Source organism: Enhydra lutris, unplaced genomic scaffold (genome assembly GCF_002288905.1).
Source record: "Enhydra lutris kenyoni isolate GAN:26980312 unplaced genomic scaffold, ASM228890v2 scaffoldscaffold3, whole genome shotgun sequence".
NCBI lineage: Eukaryota > Metazoa > Chordata > Mammalia > Carnivora > Mustelidae > Enhydra > Enhydra lutris.
In genome coordinates this window covers 82,493,437-82,507,111 of record NW_019154087.1, presented here as the reverse complement: position 1 = coordinate 82,507,111, position 13,675 = coordinate 82,493,437, and the positions used below count along the sequence as shown (strand labels likewise).

Here is a 13,675-nt window from a genome sequence, read left to right as displayed (position 1 = left end):
ATACATAGGCTCAAAGAATGAGCCTCTTCTATCTAGGGAAGACAAAAAAAGAGACACTTTTTAAGCAGAACCCATAGCTTCTTTCAGAGAAGCAATCAAGTCAGCCAGATTTGGCAAAATAAACCTGGTAATCAAAGGAGGAAGTGAAGGCTCTTGCCAGTTATCCCCACATTTGTCTTTCTCTTAGGCATTGTAAGGGATAGCCACAATTTTCATGTCAAACTGGCCTCCAAATTAATTTATCCTCATTTCTTTCTCCGAAGCACACTTTTTCCAAGGCATACTCTCAAGCAGAGTATGCTAATGCCGGCGGGTGCATAAATGTGTTTGTATTGGTGTAGGTTTTGAAGTCTGAATATCTCTGGTTGTGGAATATGCTTACTGTTTCTTCTGAAAAGAAATCAGACGAAAGTGAAATGATATTTCTGGGAATCACGCTCTTATTTCACCTACCCATCTGGCTGACTCTCTAATTTTAAAGCCTAATTTTAATAAAAGACATTGAATAGCTCTGCTTTTATGATTTAAATGAACTTTCAAATTTGGATTTAACCATCTGATATAACAAAGTGGGTGGGCTTCAGGCTTCAGAGGAAAAAGAATAAACATACTGAAAGCTGTAATTAAAATTTTCCGTTTGCCTCCAGCCCTCTTAATGCAACCATTGTCAAACCTGAGATATCCAATGCCCAAATTCAAACCTCAAGTGTTGCAAAATGTGGTAGGGGGTGGCAGCTGAAAACATTCCAGAAAAGGCAGCTGAAATGATTTTGGTAGAAATCCATATCCACTTAATGAGCACAAACACTCTGATGTATTAAATTCAGAATATAACAGTGGTTAGAGAACATTGGTGAAACAATTTCCTTGAACAGAGGTGATTAAAATAACTTTGTGAAGGTCCCATTCTATAATGCAAATGCTTCAGCTCCTAATGGTCCACCTGGAGGCATCACTGACTGAGGAAGGTATGACAAGGTAAGCCATAAAGGAAGACGGCAAAACTTCAATACGGAACAATTTGTATGTATTTACCAGTTGCTCAAGCCCTCAGCCTTAGAGTCATCTTTGACCCATCTATCACACCCAGGGACAAGATCCAAGTTCTCTGGGGCCTGAAGCATATAGGGTAAAGATCTTAAGAAAACACATACACTAACACAACACATTTTTTTTCTTTGCAAATTTTCCGGAAACATAAGCTAATGAAAATGTCCCGAAGCCTCACAGTAAATTCCCCTCTGTGCACACAGCACTCCTGTTGGCTCTGCCTTCAGTGTATGCTAAGAATCCAACCTCTTTTCAATCTCTCCCCTACCATCCTGGACCCAACTATTTTCATTTCTTGCTTGAACTACTAAAATATTCCTGTGTCTTCCCTTGGGCCTTTATAATCTGTTCTTCCCACAGGCAAGCAAATTAGATTGTGTCCTAGGTTGGCTCAAAACCCTTCAACCTTTTATTGTAACATATAAGTCCTTATTACTCCTTTCAGGGTCCTGCTCTATCTGGCCACCCTGTGCCTCTTGGACCAAACTTGGTCCTTACTGACCTCTTACCAATCAGGATTTCTTGTTGTTTTAAGAACATGTTAAACATGCCTCCAGGCCTCTGCATTTGTCGTTCCTGATGTCCAGAATACTTTCCCCTGGAATCCAAACTTCCTTCTAGTCTATACTTCAATGTCACCTTCATTCAATATAAAGCAGCAGAATCTACCCCCCAACCCCCAATTCTATCCTCCTTGCTTGGGATTTTTCTCTACATGCTTAGCCTCATGTGGCAGTATCCTTGTTTTGTTTTACTCTCCTCTTCCGGACTGTAGGCTCTATGAGGGTAGGGGTTTTACTGTATTCATTGCTGTGAACCATTCTTAGGACAGTGCCTGAAACCTAATAGGCACATAGCTAATGTTTGTGGGAAGAAGAAGAGATTATCTAGCCTGGAAACTAGGTTAATCATGATATCATTGGCAGAGAAAGAAAAATTATTTTCAGGGAGATGGTGGAATGCCTTCATGCCTTCCTGATGTTAAGTCTAAAGTGACAGATTCTTAAATTATCACTACACTCTGTGAATAAATGCCTATTTTTGATGGAGAAGAAAGTAAGCGCTAGGAGTTACCCACCTAGAGCAGGACTTTTTTGTTTTGTTTTGTTTTGTTTGATTTAAATTTCAGATCTGGTTTTGCAAAAGTTACCAAACTTACAATGCACTGATTCTCCAATCAAGTTTCATTCTCTTTTACTACGTGTATATTTTATCTTTCTTTCATGTTCCAAATAGGCAAGGAAAATGTCATAGGCCGCAAGGAGAAAAGTTGTTTCAAAAGGTGTTTTCTCAAACCCTCAACATAAATGGGCTGGTCATTTACTCTGAGATTTTACTTCTGTGGGTAATTAGGTAGCAAAACGTCCCTCCCCCTTTCCCGCCCCCCAGCTCAGGTGTCTCTAATCCCACCGTCATTCCCGAGGTCTCTCCAGGAGGAAGTGAGATCCGGGACGGTTTTCAGAGGGCTCCAGCAGAAGCCTTCTTCAGTTCAAAAAAGCAGTCCCTGCGGTTGGCTGTTGGTCAAAACTACACAGGCAGCGAAGGAGCGAGGACTCGGGTGTGCCCCGTCCCCGACTCCGCAGGGATGGTCTTCAGGCTGCAGGTCTTTTGGAAATGCGGGGTCCTGGGGGGGGGGGGACTTTTCCCCCCCCCGAGCATAAGGGTCTGCATTTCTCCAGCTGGGGAGGAGTGCCGGTGTTTGGGGGGTACAGAATTTCCAAGTTAAGGCTCTCTAAAGAATTTTTCCCAACTGAGCTCCCCTAGGAAACTGACACTTCTGAAGAGCACGTCTCCCTCGCATCGGGTCTCTATTTACCCGAATACAGAAGAGCCCGCTTTGAAAGCTATAAAGGGTGGCCCGGGGAGATCATGTCTGCCCCGGAGTCCGGCTTCCGGCTCTCTCCGTGTCAGTTAAAGCTCTAGGGGGTAAACGCAGTAGTCAACTGCTCATTCATTCAACAAATATTTATTGAGCGCCCGCTGAGTGCCAGACACTGGGGGTGTCCAGGGCCGAGAAGCAACTTAAGAATTTATACTCGTTCCCCCAGAGGCGCGGCGCGCAGTGGGCGCGACCCCGCACTCCTCGCCCACCCGCGGCCCGCAGCCCGCCTGGGTGTGCCCCGCGCCTCCAGCGCGGCCCTCCCGACGCCCCCGGGGATCCAACCTCGAGGGTTTAATCCGGGTGAGGAAGACGGTGCGGGGCGGCGGGGGAGAGGAACGCCAAACACTAAATGGAAAAAACCTGAGCCGAAGCGGCTCCCGGGAAGTGCGCGAGGCGGATCCGGCAGAGCGCAGAGCCCCGGGGCGGGCGGGAGAGGCCGGGCGCCCGCGGGTCGGGGCGCGGAGGCGGCCCCGGCGGGCGGAGGGCGCGGCCGGCGGGAGGGGCCGGGGCGGCGCCGGGAGGGGCGCGCACGGCGGCGCGGCCGCCCGGCCCAGCAGGTGACCGCGGGCCGGGGCCGAGCCGGAGCAAATCCCGTGCGGGCGGCGCGACGGGGAGACTGCTCGCGGGGTCGGCGAAGTTTGCCGGAACATGGCGGAGGAGCCCGGGGCGCGCGGGAGCGCGGCGCGGCGGCCGGGGCCCCAGGAGCTGTAGCGCCGCAGCCGCAGCCACTGCCGCCGCGGGGCGAGGTCGCCGCCATGGCCCGCTGGATCCCGACCAAGAGGCAGAAGTACGGGGTTGGTGAGTGCTCGCCCCACCCCGCCCGCGCCCGGCTGCCGCGAAGTTCGCGGGAGCGGCCCTGGCTTGCGCAAAGTTGGGCGGCGGACGCCGGGCCACTGGGTATCCGCGCTGCCCGATACCGGGTTCGGCTCCCGCTGCCCTCGCAGGCGCAGTCAGGGCTCAGCTACCCCGGCGACAGTTCCCGGTTGGGGACGTCCCTCCCGGTTTGGGGAATCCGAGGGGCTGAAAGTGCACTCGGGCTCTGGGACTGGTAATCCGGTTCCCGAACCCAAAGCTCCGGCGCTCTGCACGATGGAAACGTCAAAAGACGAGCGCTCGCCTGCTATTCATTTGGGGCACCGCGCCCGGGTGCTCGCATTTCTCCTCCCCATCCTTGTGGTTTCATTGAGTAGTTTGTAATTCGGCCGCCGTCGGCCGAATGCGGGTGCCGCTCGGGGACCCAGGGCTTTCTGCCTTCCTTCTTCCTGGGTTCTCTCTGAGGTCCCAAAGTGAGGGTTTGGGGGTGGAATGCCGCCCGCCCCCCTTTCCTCGCAGGGACTGGGACCCGGCTAACAGTTGTAAACTGAATGGGAAACTGAAGTCGTGGGGTGGGTGTGATGGGAGAGACAGGAAGTGTGTGACCAGGCAGCGGGGGGGTGGTTGCCCCCCGGGGGGGGGGAGAGTACTGGTTGTGCAGACACGCTCGTCCCTAACGGACCGTGCATGAAGACAGACGGTGTAAGACTGCCTTCCGAGCCCCGAGTTTCAAGGTGGGATAACATGAGGATGTTTTGTTAAGAAAACTGTGACAGGTCCTGCCCAGGCACTTGGCATTCCTAACAGCGGTCCTGAAGGAGCCCCCACTACCCGCGGAGGGATTGCTGTTGTGTTGTTTTGGACCCAAAACACTGGCTCTGCCTGGTTTTGACCCAGGGGAAAAACCGTGGTCCTTGTACTTTTTATCCAGGAGTGAGGTTGCTGAGGTCTCGTGGGAAGACTGCCATTAGTTGGTAGATTACAGGGCAAGTAGATTTCCGAGCGGTTCCCTAGAATAAACACAGTTGTGTGTGTTGAGAATTTTATCACTTCCTGTCAGGTTCATTCATTTGGCCCATTTGTAATTTAATCTTTTACTTTCGTCCCTTCCCCGCCCCCATTTCCCCCTCACTGCTTCAGTTAGTAGGGAGTGGTCCCTGGACCTCTTATGTGCTTCTGCGTTTTCTGACCATGAACTCCTTTTCAGAGCTACTCTTAAAAGTCCTCTAGTGCTTTTCAACTCTGTAACCAGAAGTCAGTTTAAAAAAACCAACAACCAAACCCTTTCATATTTACTATAGTATTCTTAATTGTGACCCTCTATATATGTATGTGAGTGTATATAATACTATATATTGTATATACATAATTCTTGTTTTCCCTCTATTCAAAAAAAAAAAAAAACACAAAACAACTTGTTTCCTCTTACATTTTACTTAGAATCTTTGCACTTTCCTGTGGCTCCAACTCAGAAATGAGTAGGTCATTCTTCTGCCCCAGACCACCTTGTCATAATTTGGTCATGAGGCTTCCACATGGCAGGTGCCAGTAAGTAGCCAGTAGTTAAGGAGGTGAAATGGAGGTGAAATGGTCTAATAAGATAGAGGGAATTAGTTTCTTTATATTTGAGTGTTACAGAGTACTACTAAATTAAGGCACATTTAGCGATGCCTAATCATTAATTACTACTTAAAAAGTTATCAGTTTTAATTTTAACAGGATCCAAAACAATTATGACTTTCATGTAGCCCCCCCACCATATGGGGTTTTGTTTGTTTTAAAGATTTTATTTATTTATTTGACAGAGATCACAAGTAGGCAAAGAGACAGGCAAAGAGTGAGGAGGAAGCAGACTCCCCGCTGAACAGAGAGCCGGATGCGATGCGGGGCTCTATCCCAGGACCCTGGGATCATGACCTGAGGAGAAGGCAGAGGCTTTAACCCACTGAGCCACCCAGGCGCCCCCCAGTATGGTTTTAATGCCATTGTCACAGGAGCAAGTATGACGTTTTCTTTTTAATACACCCCCCCCCCCGTTCTGGGATCAGATTACATGGTTATTTATCATCAGTCCAGAAAAGTATTTGAGTTGCATTTCCAGGGCATAGGTGGTAGCAAAATTGCCGGAGGATATAATTTGGCACACTTTCTTTACTAGACACAATGGATTCTGATCTTGGCTTGACAAAAGGACCCACTGTTAGGACAGATTAGCCTCAGAGATAAATCACCATTGTTTATTCCTAAAACTCACTGTTGTTCATAACACCTCCCTCCTTGGAAGCCTTCCTTGGACTACAGGGTAAAGTCTAAATTGAGCCCAGCTTCCAAGGTTATGATAATCTGGTTCAACCTGTCTCCTCCAGCCTTATCTCTCCTGGCTTCTTTCATGAACTCACTAGTGCAGACACTGCCCTTCTTTGCTCTTGGGCAATATTCAATGGAGAGTCTCTCCTTTGGGACTTTGCTCCCTTGTGCCTGTCGCCTGCCCGGAGTACCCTCCCACACCTGCACCTTCCCGAATCCGGCCTTTTCCTCAGGGCTCAAATCCATTCCCATTGCTTACCCAGATCGGGTATGAACCAGACCTTCCCAAACCCTTACGCCTCTCCTCACACTACAATCACTACATTGTGCCATCCTTTGTTACTTATCCTTTTATCCTTGGGTTCACTGAATCAGAAGATTATGGTTATGTATCCCTGTCACAATACCAGGTATAGAGCATATATTCAGTAACTGCTTATTCTTGGCATTGAGGTGACATTGTAACTCCCTAGCCTAATTTCTGATGATTTAATGCAGTTCCTCTCCCCACCCACCCCCCATTCACCACAATATGAGTTTTATTTTGTTTGGTTAAATGTGTGAAATGAGGCCCTTCAGTCTGTCTTTATCTTTGCAAGTTAAAAAAAAAAAAGAGAGATGTGCTGTTGAGAAAATAAGCATAGAGTAGACAGACTCATTTAAATATAATTAGGAAAATTGGCTTGTTGGACATTTGGGGGGGGATAGTTATCACTTGTGAGCGTCTGGTGGTCGGATTGTGTTTCTGGGTGAAGGAAACCATATGATAGACATTTTGAAGCATTTTAATGCCTCACAGCTACTCTGTGTGAGGGTAGCGCTTTGATCTCCATTTGAATTTTGCTAAGGGAAGCTAGCAGTCTCTACTCTTATATTATCTTGGTGCCACTATTGGCTGCTCCTGACATAGCCTAGATTTTTCTATGGGGACTGAAATGCAATCTGTCTGGGCTTTCTTAGTTCTTAAACATAGCTCTGTTGGCTCAGTCTCTAGCATTTAGAAGGGCCTGAATGACCCACACGTGTTATCTGTGTTATCAAGGGAGAGGACCAATAGATTTGCTTCTTGAAAGTTCTAGTCCATTAGTATCCCGGTGTGAAGTTCTCCGTGCCAGTGCTTGGATACAAGGGCACTTCCCATTGCCATGGAAAGCTGTCTTGTTTTTCTTTATTTTTTTTTTCTCTCTCTCTTTCTTTATTGAAATTTTTGTTTGAGAATATGAGGGTGTAATCACTTTTATTTAGATTTAAAGAACGTTAGTGATATATATCCAGGTTACTCTTCTGATGCTTTGAAACATTTGTGTATAAGTCTGCATCCAAACAAGCAGTTCCTATCAATAATAGCCCCGAATTATGTGGATGGTTGATTTTTTTTTTGCAGAATAATTAATTATTGCTTATTTGTGATCTATATTGTTATAATGTGATAAAAGGTAGTGTGGGAGGACCTTTGCTTTCACCATTAGCTCTTCATCTGTTTGGTTCTGCTAAACCGCATTAATCTGAAAGCACTTAGCTCAGTAGACTCTCAAATGCTGTGTAAAAATTGAGAGCAGACCCTTGTAGCTTTTTGTTAATGCAGTCAGGTGTGCTGTGGGTTCCCGGTCAGCTCTTGAGGGGAGGGTCTCAGAGGATAACTGGTCTGGGTTCCCTTTAAAGATGGGAACTTCGCGACTAAAGTCGTAAAGTGAATTGCTTAACGCAAGGTAACCTTTTGACTGCATGAACTCCCTTAGTCATCTGGTTAAGCCTGTGGATCACTTTCTTCGAATAATGATTTAATGCACAAAGTCAACTATGAAGGATTGGAAATGAAACCCAGTTGTTTTGAAATACAACCGTCAAGATATTTTTCAGAATTTGTGGTATTGTAATATATGTGCTTATTAAGGCACTAGATAACAAGATTTAGTGGCCGATCTAATAACTACCCTACTTTTGAATTAATGATGAGCGTATGTGATTTTTGTAAGATATCTGCAGTAACTGTGATATGATACGAAAATACCTATGATTTCGGTTTGCTGCAAGTGGGGTATATTGCCTGCAGTCATAATTAAAGTAAATGCTGAGTGTTAGAAAATAGAGATGCATTTTCTTCCCCTTTTCAGATCCATGGTTCTCTGAATTTGAACACAGAATAAAAATCCTTAGCTGAAGATCACACAGCTAATTAGTTATGGAACCAGAATAAGCAACAGCAGTAACACTTGTTGGTCATCTGTCTACAGGAGGCATGATGCTGCTGTAGATATTCTACAGCTGGAGAAGTCTTTGCCCTGATGTGTTCATGTTCTAATAACATGGAGGCTAAGGATAAGGGGAATAGAGAATTAATATTTACTATTAATTTACTTTGTGACTGTTTTAAACCCTGTAATTCAGTATGTTCCAGGTACATGTGGGGGTTACGGAGATGTTTTTCAGGGGAATTAGAAACTTCTTTGGCAGTAATACTAAGATATTATTGGCCTGTTTCACTTCACCCTCCCATAACTATACAGTACAGTTTCCCAGAGACTGCCTGAAGTGTGATACTGCAGCAGTCTGAACACCGAAGTCGATGGAGGAATCCAGTTGCCTTTCATGAAGGCAGAGGTTAAAGAGATTTATACAGATGCAAAGCAGTGCCTCTCCTAAGTGTTTTTGTTTGGAAAAGTGTTTTTATTTGGAGAAATACATATTCACAAAAAAACATGTATTGGGTTTATTATGATTATTTTATTATTTATTTAATTAAAACAAAAAGATCTTGTTATTTGAGAGAGAGAGAGTGTGCATGCAGGGGGAGGAGAAGGGAGAGGAATGGACAGACTCCACACTGTGTGTGGAGCCCAAGGTGGGGCTTGATCCAGGTTCCTTGAGATCATAACCTGAGCTGAAATCAAGAGTCGGTTGCTCAACCCACTGAGCCTCCCAGGTGCCCCATAATTATTTTATTTTTACAATTTTATTTATTAGAGAATGAGCGGAGGGGAAAGGTGGGAAAGGGCAGAGGGAGAGGGACAAGCAGGGTCCCCGCTGAGCATGGAGCCCACTATGAGGCTCCATCACAGGACCCCAAAATCATGACCTGAGCTGAAGTTAGCTGCTTAACTGACTGAGCCATCTAGGTGATTCTATTATGATTATTTTAAATTAGTTAAAATCAAAAAGTGTAATATATCTCGGTTTTACTTTCTAATATGATAAATAGTGATAGATGTAACCCACATCAACAAAAGCTCTTTGAAATCTTTAGTAACTTTAAAGAGTAAAAAGGGGTTCTAAGACCAAAAAGTTTCAACCTGCTTCTTTACCTGTTATTTCATTAAATTGAGATAATGCTGTGATTCTCCTATATTGCCCCCTTTTCCAGATAAGAAAACTGAGGCTCATGGAGGATACATTTTTCATCTGTGGCTGTATAATCTCGCTCAAGCCAAAACTCTACTCCATATGTTTTCCCAAACTTCACTTGTTCATTGTCACCTTGATCTCTGATGTGTCCAGGTGCCCTTGTGAAACAGCTTCATGTCTGAGTCCATACTTAGTTGCCTGGTCTGTTTCCCACTTTATCTTCTATGTTGCTGCCTTTTTTTTTTTTTCCATTTTTACTGAAAACAATTATTGCAAAAGAAAATCCTACGTTCCTACCATTAAAGGAGAGCCAGTATCACATGCCATAGGAAAAAACAACTATAAAAATAACATCAACAAAAATAAAACAGCAGTGTCCTGGAGTCTGGGCTGGAATCTGGTCCCTGTCAAGCCATTTCTCTATTAAAGAGCAAACATGATGCCAGACTGAGGCATTCTTTTTGTTGTAATGTAGATCCCTGTGATTGGTGGTAGTTAATATTCTGTGAAGTAGCTGGGAACCCTGACTTAAGGAATACTGACTGAGCCATGGCTCCTAGGGGAAATTCAGGGTCAGGTTCCTGGGAGCATCTGGTCGTGTTTTCATCAACTGGTCAGCCTTACTTAATGTGTGTTTCTGTGTCAGGTTTAAAGACCTGCTTTGATATATAATTTAATATATGTTATATGTGTTATATAACATATATTACATATTATATTTTATAAATATAAGTTAATATAATATCATTGATTTACCAGCAGTGAACTCACGGCCTGAGCAAAGCACGATGACTCAAGCCTGAACAAAGCTCATCTAACACATGTATTTTCTCCGTGAAACAAATGCCAGACTTTTTGGGCCCAGAGCACTACACAGCACTTCAGCGCGATGCTTGGGGCCGTTTCCAAAGGTGAAATCATTAACAGAAAGCGTAATGTGAGAAGAACATGGCACTGCCTTTAAAACCGCAGAAAGGATACTTGTTTGCCGAATGAGAACTGAAAGAAAAAGAGGGCATGTGACCTCGGATCTCAGGTGGGAACTTGCACATCACATTCTGCCCCTCTATACACATCTGAGAGAGGCTGTGGAAGGACCAAGAATATTCATTTGAGGCTGCAGGTAGATTCTAGCAGGTAGGAGAATTCACAAATACAGAATCTACAAATGATAAGTACCAGCTGTAGTTTGTGAGATAAAAAGAATTAAAAATGGAATCACCGTTAGAATAATCCCTCCTTAGGTTCTCCTCAGAACCCTAGCTAAGGGTACTACTGTCTTTGCCCATACCTTGCCCGCCTACACCTCTCAGTGTCTCTCTTTTTCCCCTTTCTTCTCTTTACGTGGTCTGTGACTGTCCTGCTTATTTAATTGTGTTTACTGCTTGTCTCCTGTGCTACAACGTAAAGTTATGAGGACAGGAACTTCGTTTTTTTCATTAGGGAACTCCAGCCCTGCGAAAAGCACCTGACAGGTGGTCAGCACTCAGTAAATAAATGACAGAGTGATAAATGAACACTGAACCCATCATCTACCTAGATTTGTCTTATCTGTCGTAAGAGGCCATTTTCTCCAGGCTATGGAGTATACTGCCCTATGTGTCCTTCCAGTGGGGCAATTAAAAGTAGTGGGAAAAGGAACATTTAAATAATAGATAAAATAGATTTAATACATTGCTTGAGCAGAGGATTGTGTGAACATTTTGGGGTGGGAGAGGAACTGAGATCCTAAATGGTGCCTTATTAGATAGGAAGGGAAAGTGGGAATAGTCCTCCTCTTCCCCCTCCTCCCTCCCCCTCCTCCATCATTATTTGTGAAGGCTTCATGGAGGAAGGTGCTTGACCACAGTGGTAAATAGGGTTTAGGAGGTTCTGAGTCATTGCATTAGTGCTGAATTGAGCACATGACTTGGAGAGAAAAGAAGATGAAATGTAATGAAAGAAACAGGATTTTATTTTTAAAATTTTATTTATTTGAGAGAGAAAGGGAGGGAGGGATGGTGATCCTGAGAAAGGGGAGGGTCAGAGGGAGAAGCAGACTCCCTGCTGAGCAGGGAGCCTGACCTGGGGCTGGATTCCAGGACTCAGGGATCACGACCTGAGCCGCAGCAGACACACAGGGTGCCCCGAAACAAGGCTTTTAAATGCATTTCGTCCTTTGTATTACAAAAAAAGGAGTTGAGATCCCTTACAATAAGCACAGCATATACTGTGCACAGGGTAATTTAAAAAATAGGAGATTACAAGTCACGTGGAGAAGAAAAGTAATTTAGAGTATTGGCAAGGGGCTTTGCAGCAAAAGGGAGTACTTACTCAAGCTTCAGTGTGTCCACATTCTCTGAAGACTTTTTGTGGTGGTCCTACCTTTCAATGTGTTAGCTTTCAGCATAACTTGTAGTTTCTTCTCATTTAAATATTAAGAGACGAAGCAGTGGAGTTTGGGGGATGAGGAATCAAATCTCACTGTAATGAATTTTTCCATAAAGGGAAAACTTTCCAACTTCTAGTTTCTTCCCAGCAATATTCAGTTTGACAACAATTACAACTCTAAATTTTTTTTTTTTAAGATTTTATTTATTTGACAGACAGAGATTACAGGTAGGCAGAGAGGCAGGCAGAGAGAGAGGAGGAAGCAGGCTTCCTGCTGAACAGAGAGCCCGATGTGGGGCTCTATCCCAGGACTCTGAGATCATGACCTGAGCTGAAGGCAGAGGCTTTAACCCACTGAGCCACCCAGGCGCTCCCAATTACAACTCTATACGTAGGAAATATTTTAATACTGTCAGAAGAATCAAGAAAGGAACCCAGGTCAGTGTATTACCGCTCATTTAAATTGAGAATTATAATAGAATTGTACTAGAATTTGACCTGTATCTTTGGCCCCAGAGATCAATTAAGGTCACATAGTTTGTTCTTCACAAAATGTTTGAAAGGAGGGAAAAATAGTTTTCTCCCTCATCAAAGATAAAATCCTCTGGGAGAGGTCTACTGTTTGTGGGTGTTAAAGGCGTTAACAAATCCTTTGGGAGACCTTTGACATTGGTTTGTAAGTAGCCTCCAGCATTCCTCAGGAATCACGGGCTTTTATTTTTAAGTTTAAGAAAGAGCTTTTGAGATGGGGCTAAGAAATGACTTTGAGGGAGAGGTTTGGGTGAGCAAGGGAAAGCGGAGGATGGTTGTGTTAATTTTATTTTTGCAAGTGATGTCCAGGCCATGTCCTCTGGGAGCCTGGCCTGGCAGTCGGGAACTCAAACGATCGTTTGAATTGCTGGCAACCAGTTCCCAAGCAAGAGACAAAAGTGGTCTTTGTCTTTCACAAAGCTCTGTGCCATCGCAAAGCTGCTATTGTTCCAGTGGCTTTAGATTCGTGGATCCACGTTTCCAGATTGTGCCATTTTCTCCTACTTTTCCACACCCCATTAAACTCTGGCACTGTCCATGTCAGACGCCGTAGGTGGACCCCATGGATGGCCTTGCTCAGAATCCTAGGCACCCGTTCGTTATCTTGTCAAATAACTTAGCTTGGGGAAAAGAAATCACAGCAGAGATTAATTCTCTCTTGAAAATAGCTCTTTGCTGACTCAGCCGAGGTAAGACTACGTCCTGCTGACTTGTTCGTTACACGTGTACCTGGACAGGATGCGCTGTACTTCGTTTGTACTTTCTGTGAGCCTGGAATGATAGCGCTCTCCCTCCCCAGCCTGTCCTGCAGGAGACCAATTATAAGTCATAAACCTCTTATAAAAATCTGACAGCTTTGCCCTTTTGTGTATAGAATCATAAAATATTAAGGGCTAGTTGCGTCTGTACACCTCCCCTCATAGCTAACATATTGGGAAATATATTGGGAAAACATGCCCCAGAGGCAGGAAGTAATCACCCAGAGTCACAGGGCTGCTCACACATTTGTGTTTCAGCCTGTCCTCTTCTAGCTGCTGCTTCTCCCTTTACAACCGGTGGAGCAAGTTTCTTTAGATGTCTGCTTAGGGGGTCTGACAAGTGATTGCCCCCCATGAAGTCCTAAAGGGAAAATGCCCATCTTCCCTGTTTTTTTCCTAGGTGGAGGTTTTGGTATAAATAAGATCCAGCTATTAAATCATCTCCCCCCCACCTTTTATTGAAATACCACTGACATATAACATGGTAGTTTCACTTGTACAGTGTAAAGTGTCTATCATTTGAAATGATCAGCATGGTGATTATAGTTAATATCCATCACCACACATCGTTACAAAGGTTTCCTCATGATGAAGACTTTTTTTTTTTTAAAGACTGATTTAT

At 44.7% G+C, this 13,675-nt stretch overlaps 1 protein-coding gene across 1 annotated transcript in view; it reads left to right on the top strand.

Moving 5' to 3' along the window:
- Positions 1-3,650: 3,650 nt before the first annotated feature.
- Positions 3,651-13,675, top strand: part of LOC111153728 (dedicator of cytokinesis 5) — a 210,776-nt gene continuing 200,751 nt past the window's right edge. Inside the window, exon 1 of the mRNA XM_022512914.1 lies at positions 3,651-3,730. Within this exon, the coding sequence (XP_022368622.1) occupies positions 3,688-3,730 (43 nt within the window). The 5' untranslated portion in view covers positions 3,651-3,687. The remainder of the gene's footprint in view (positions 3,731-13,675) is intronic.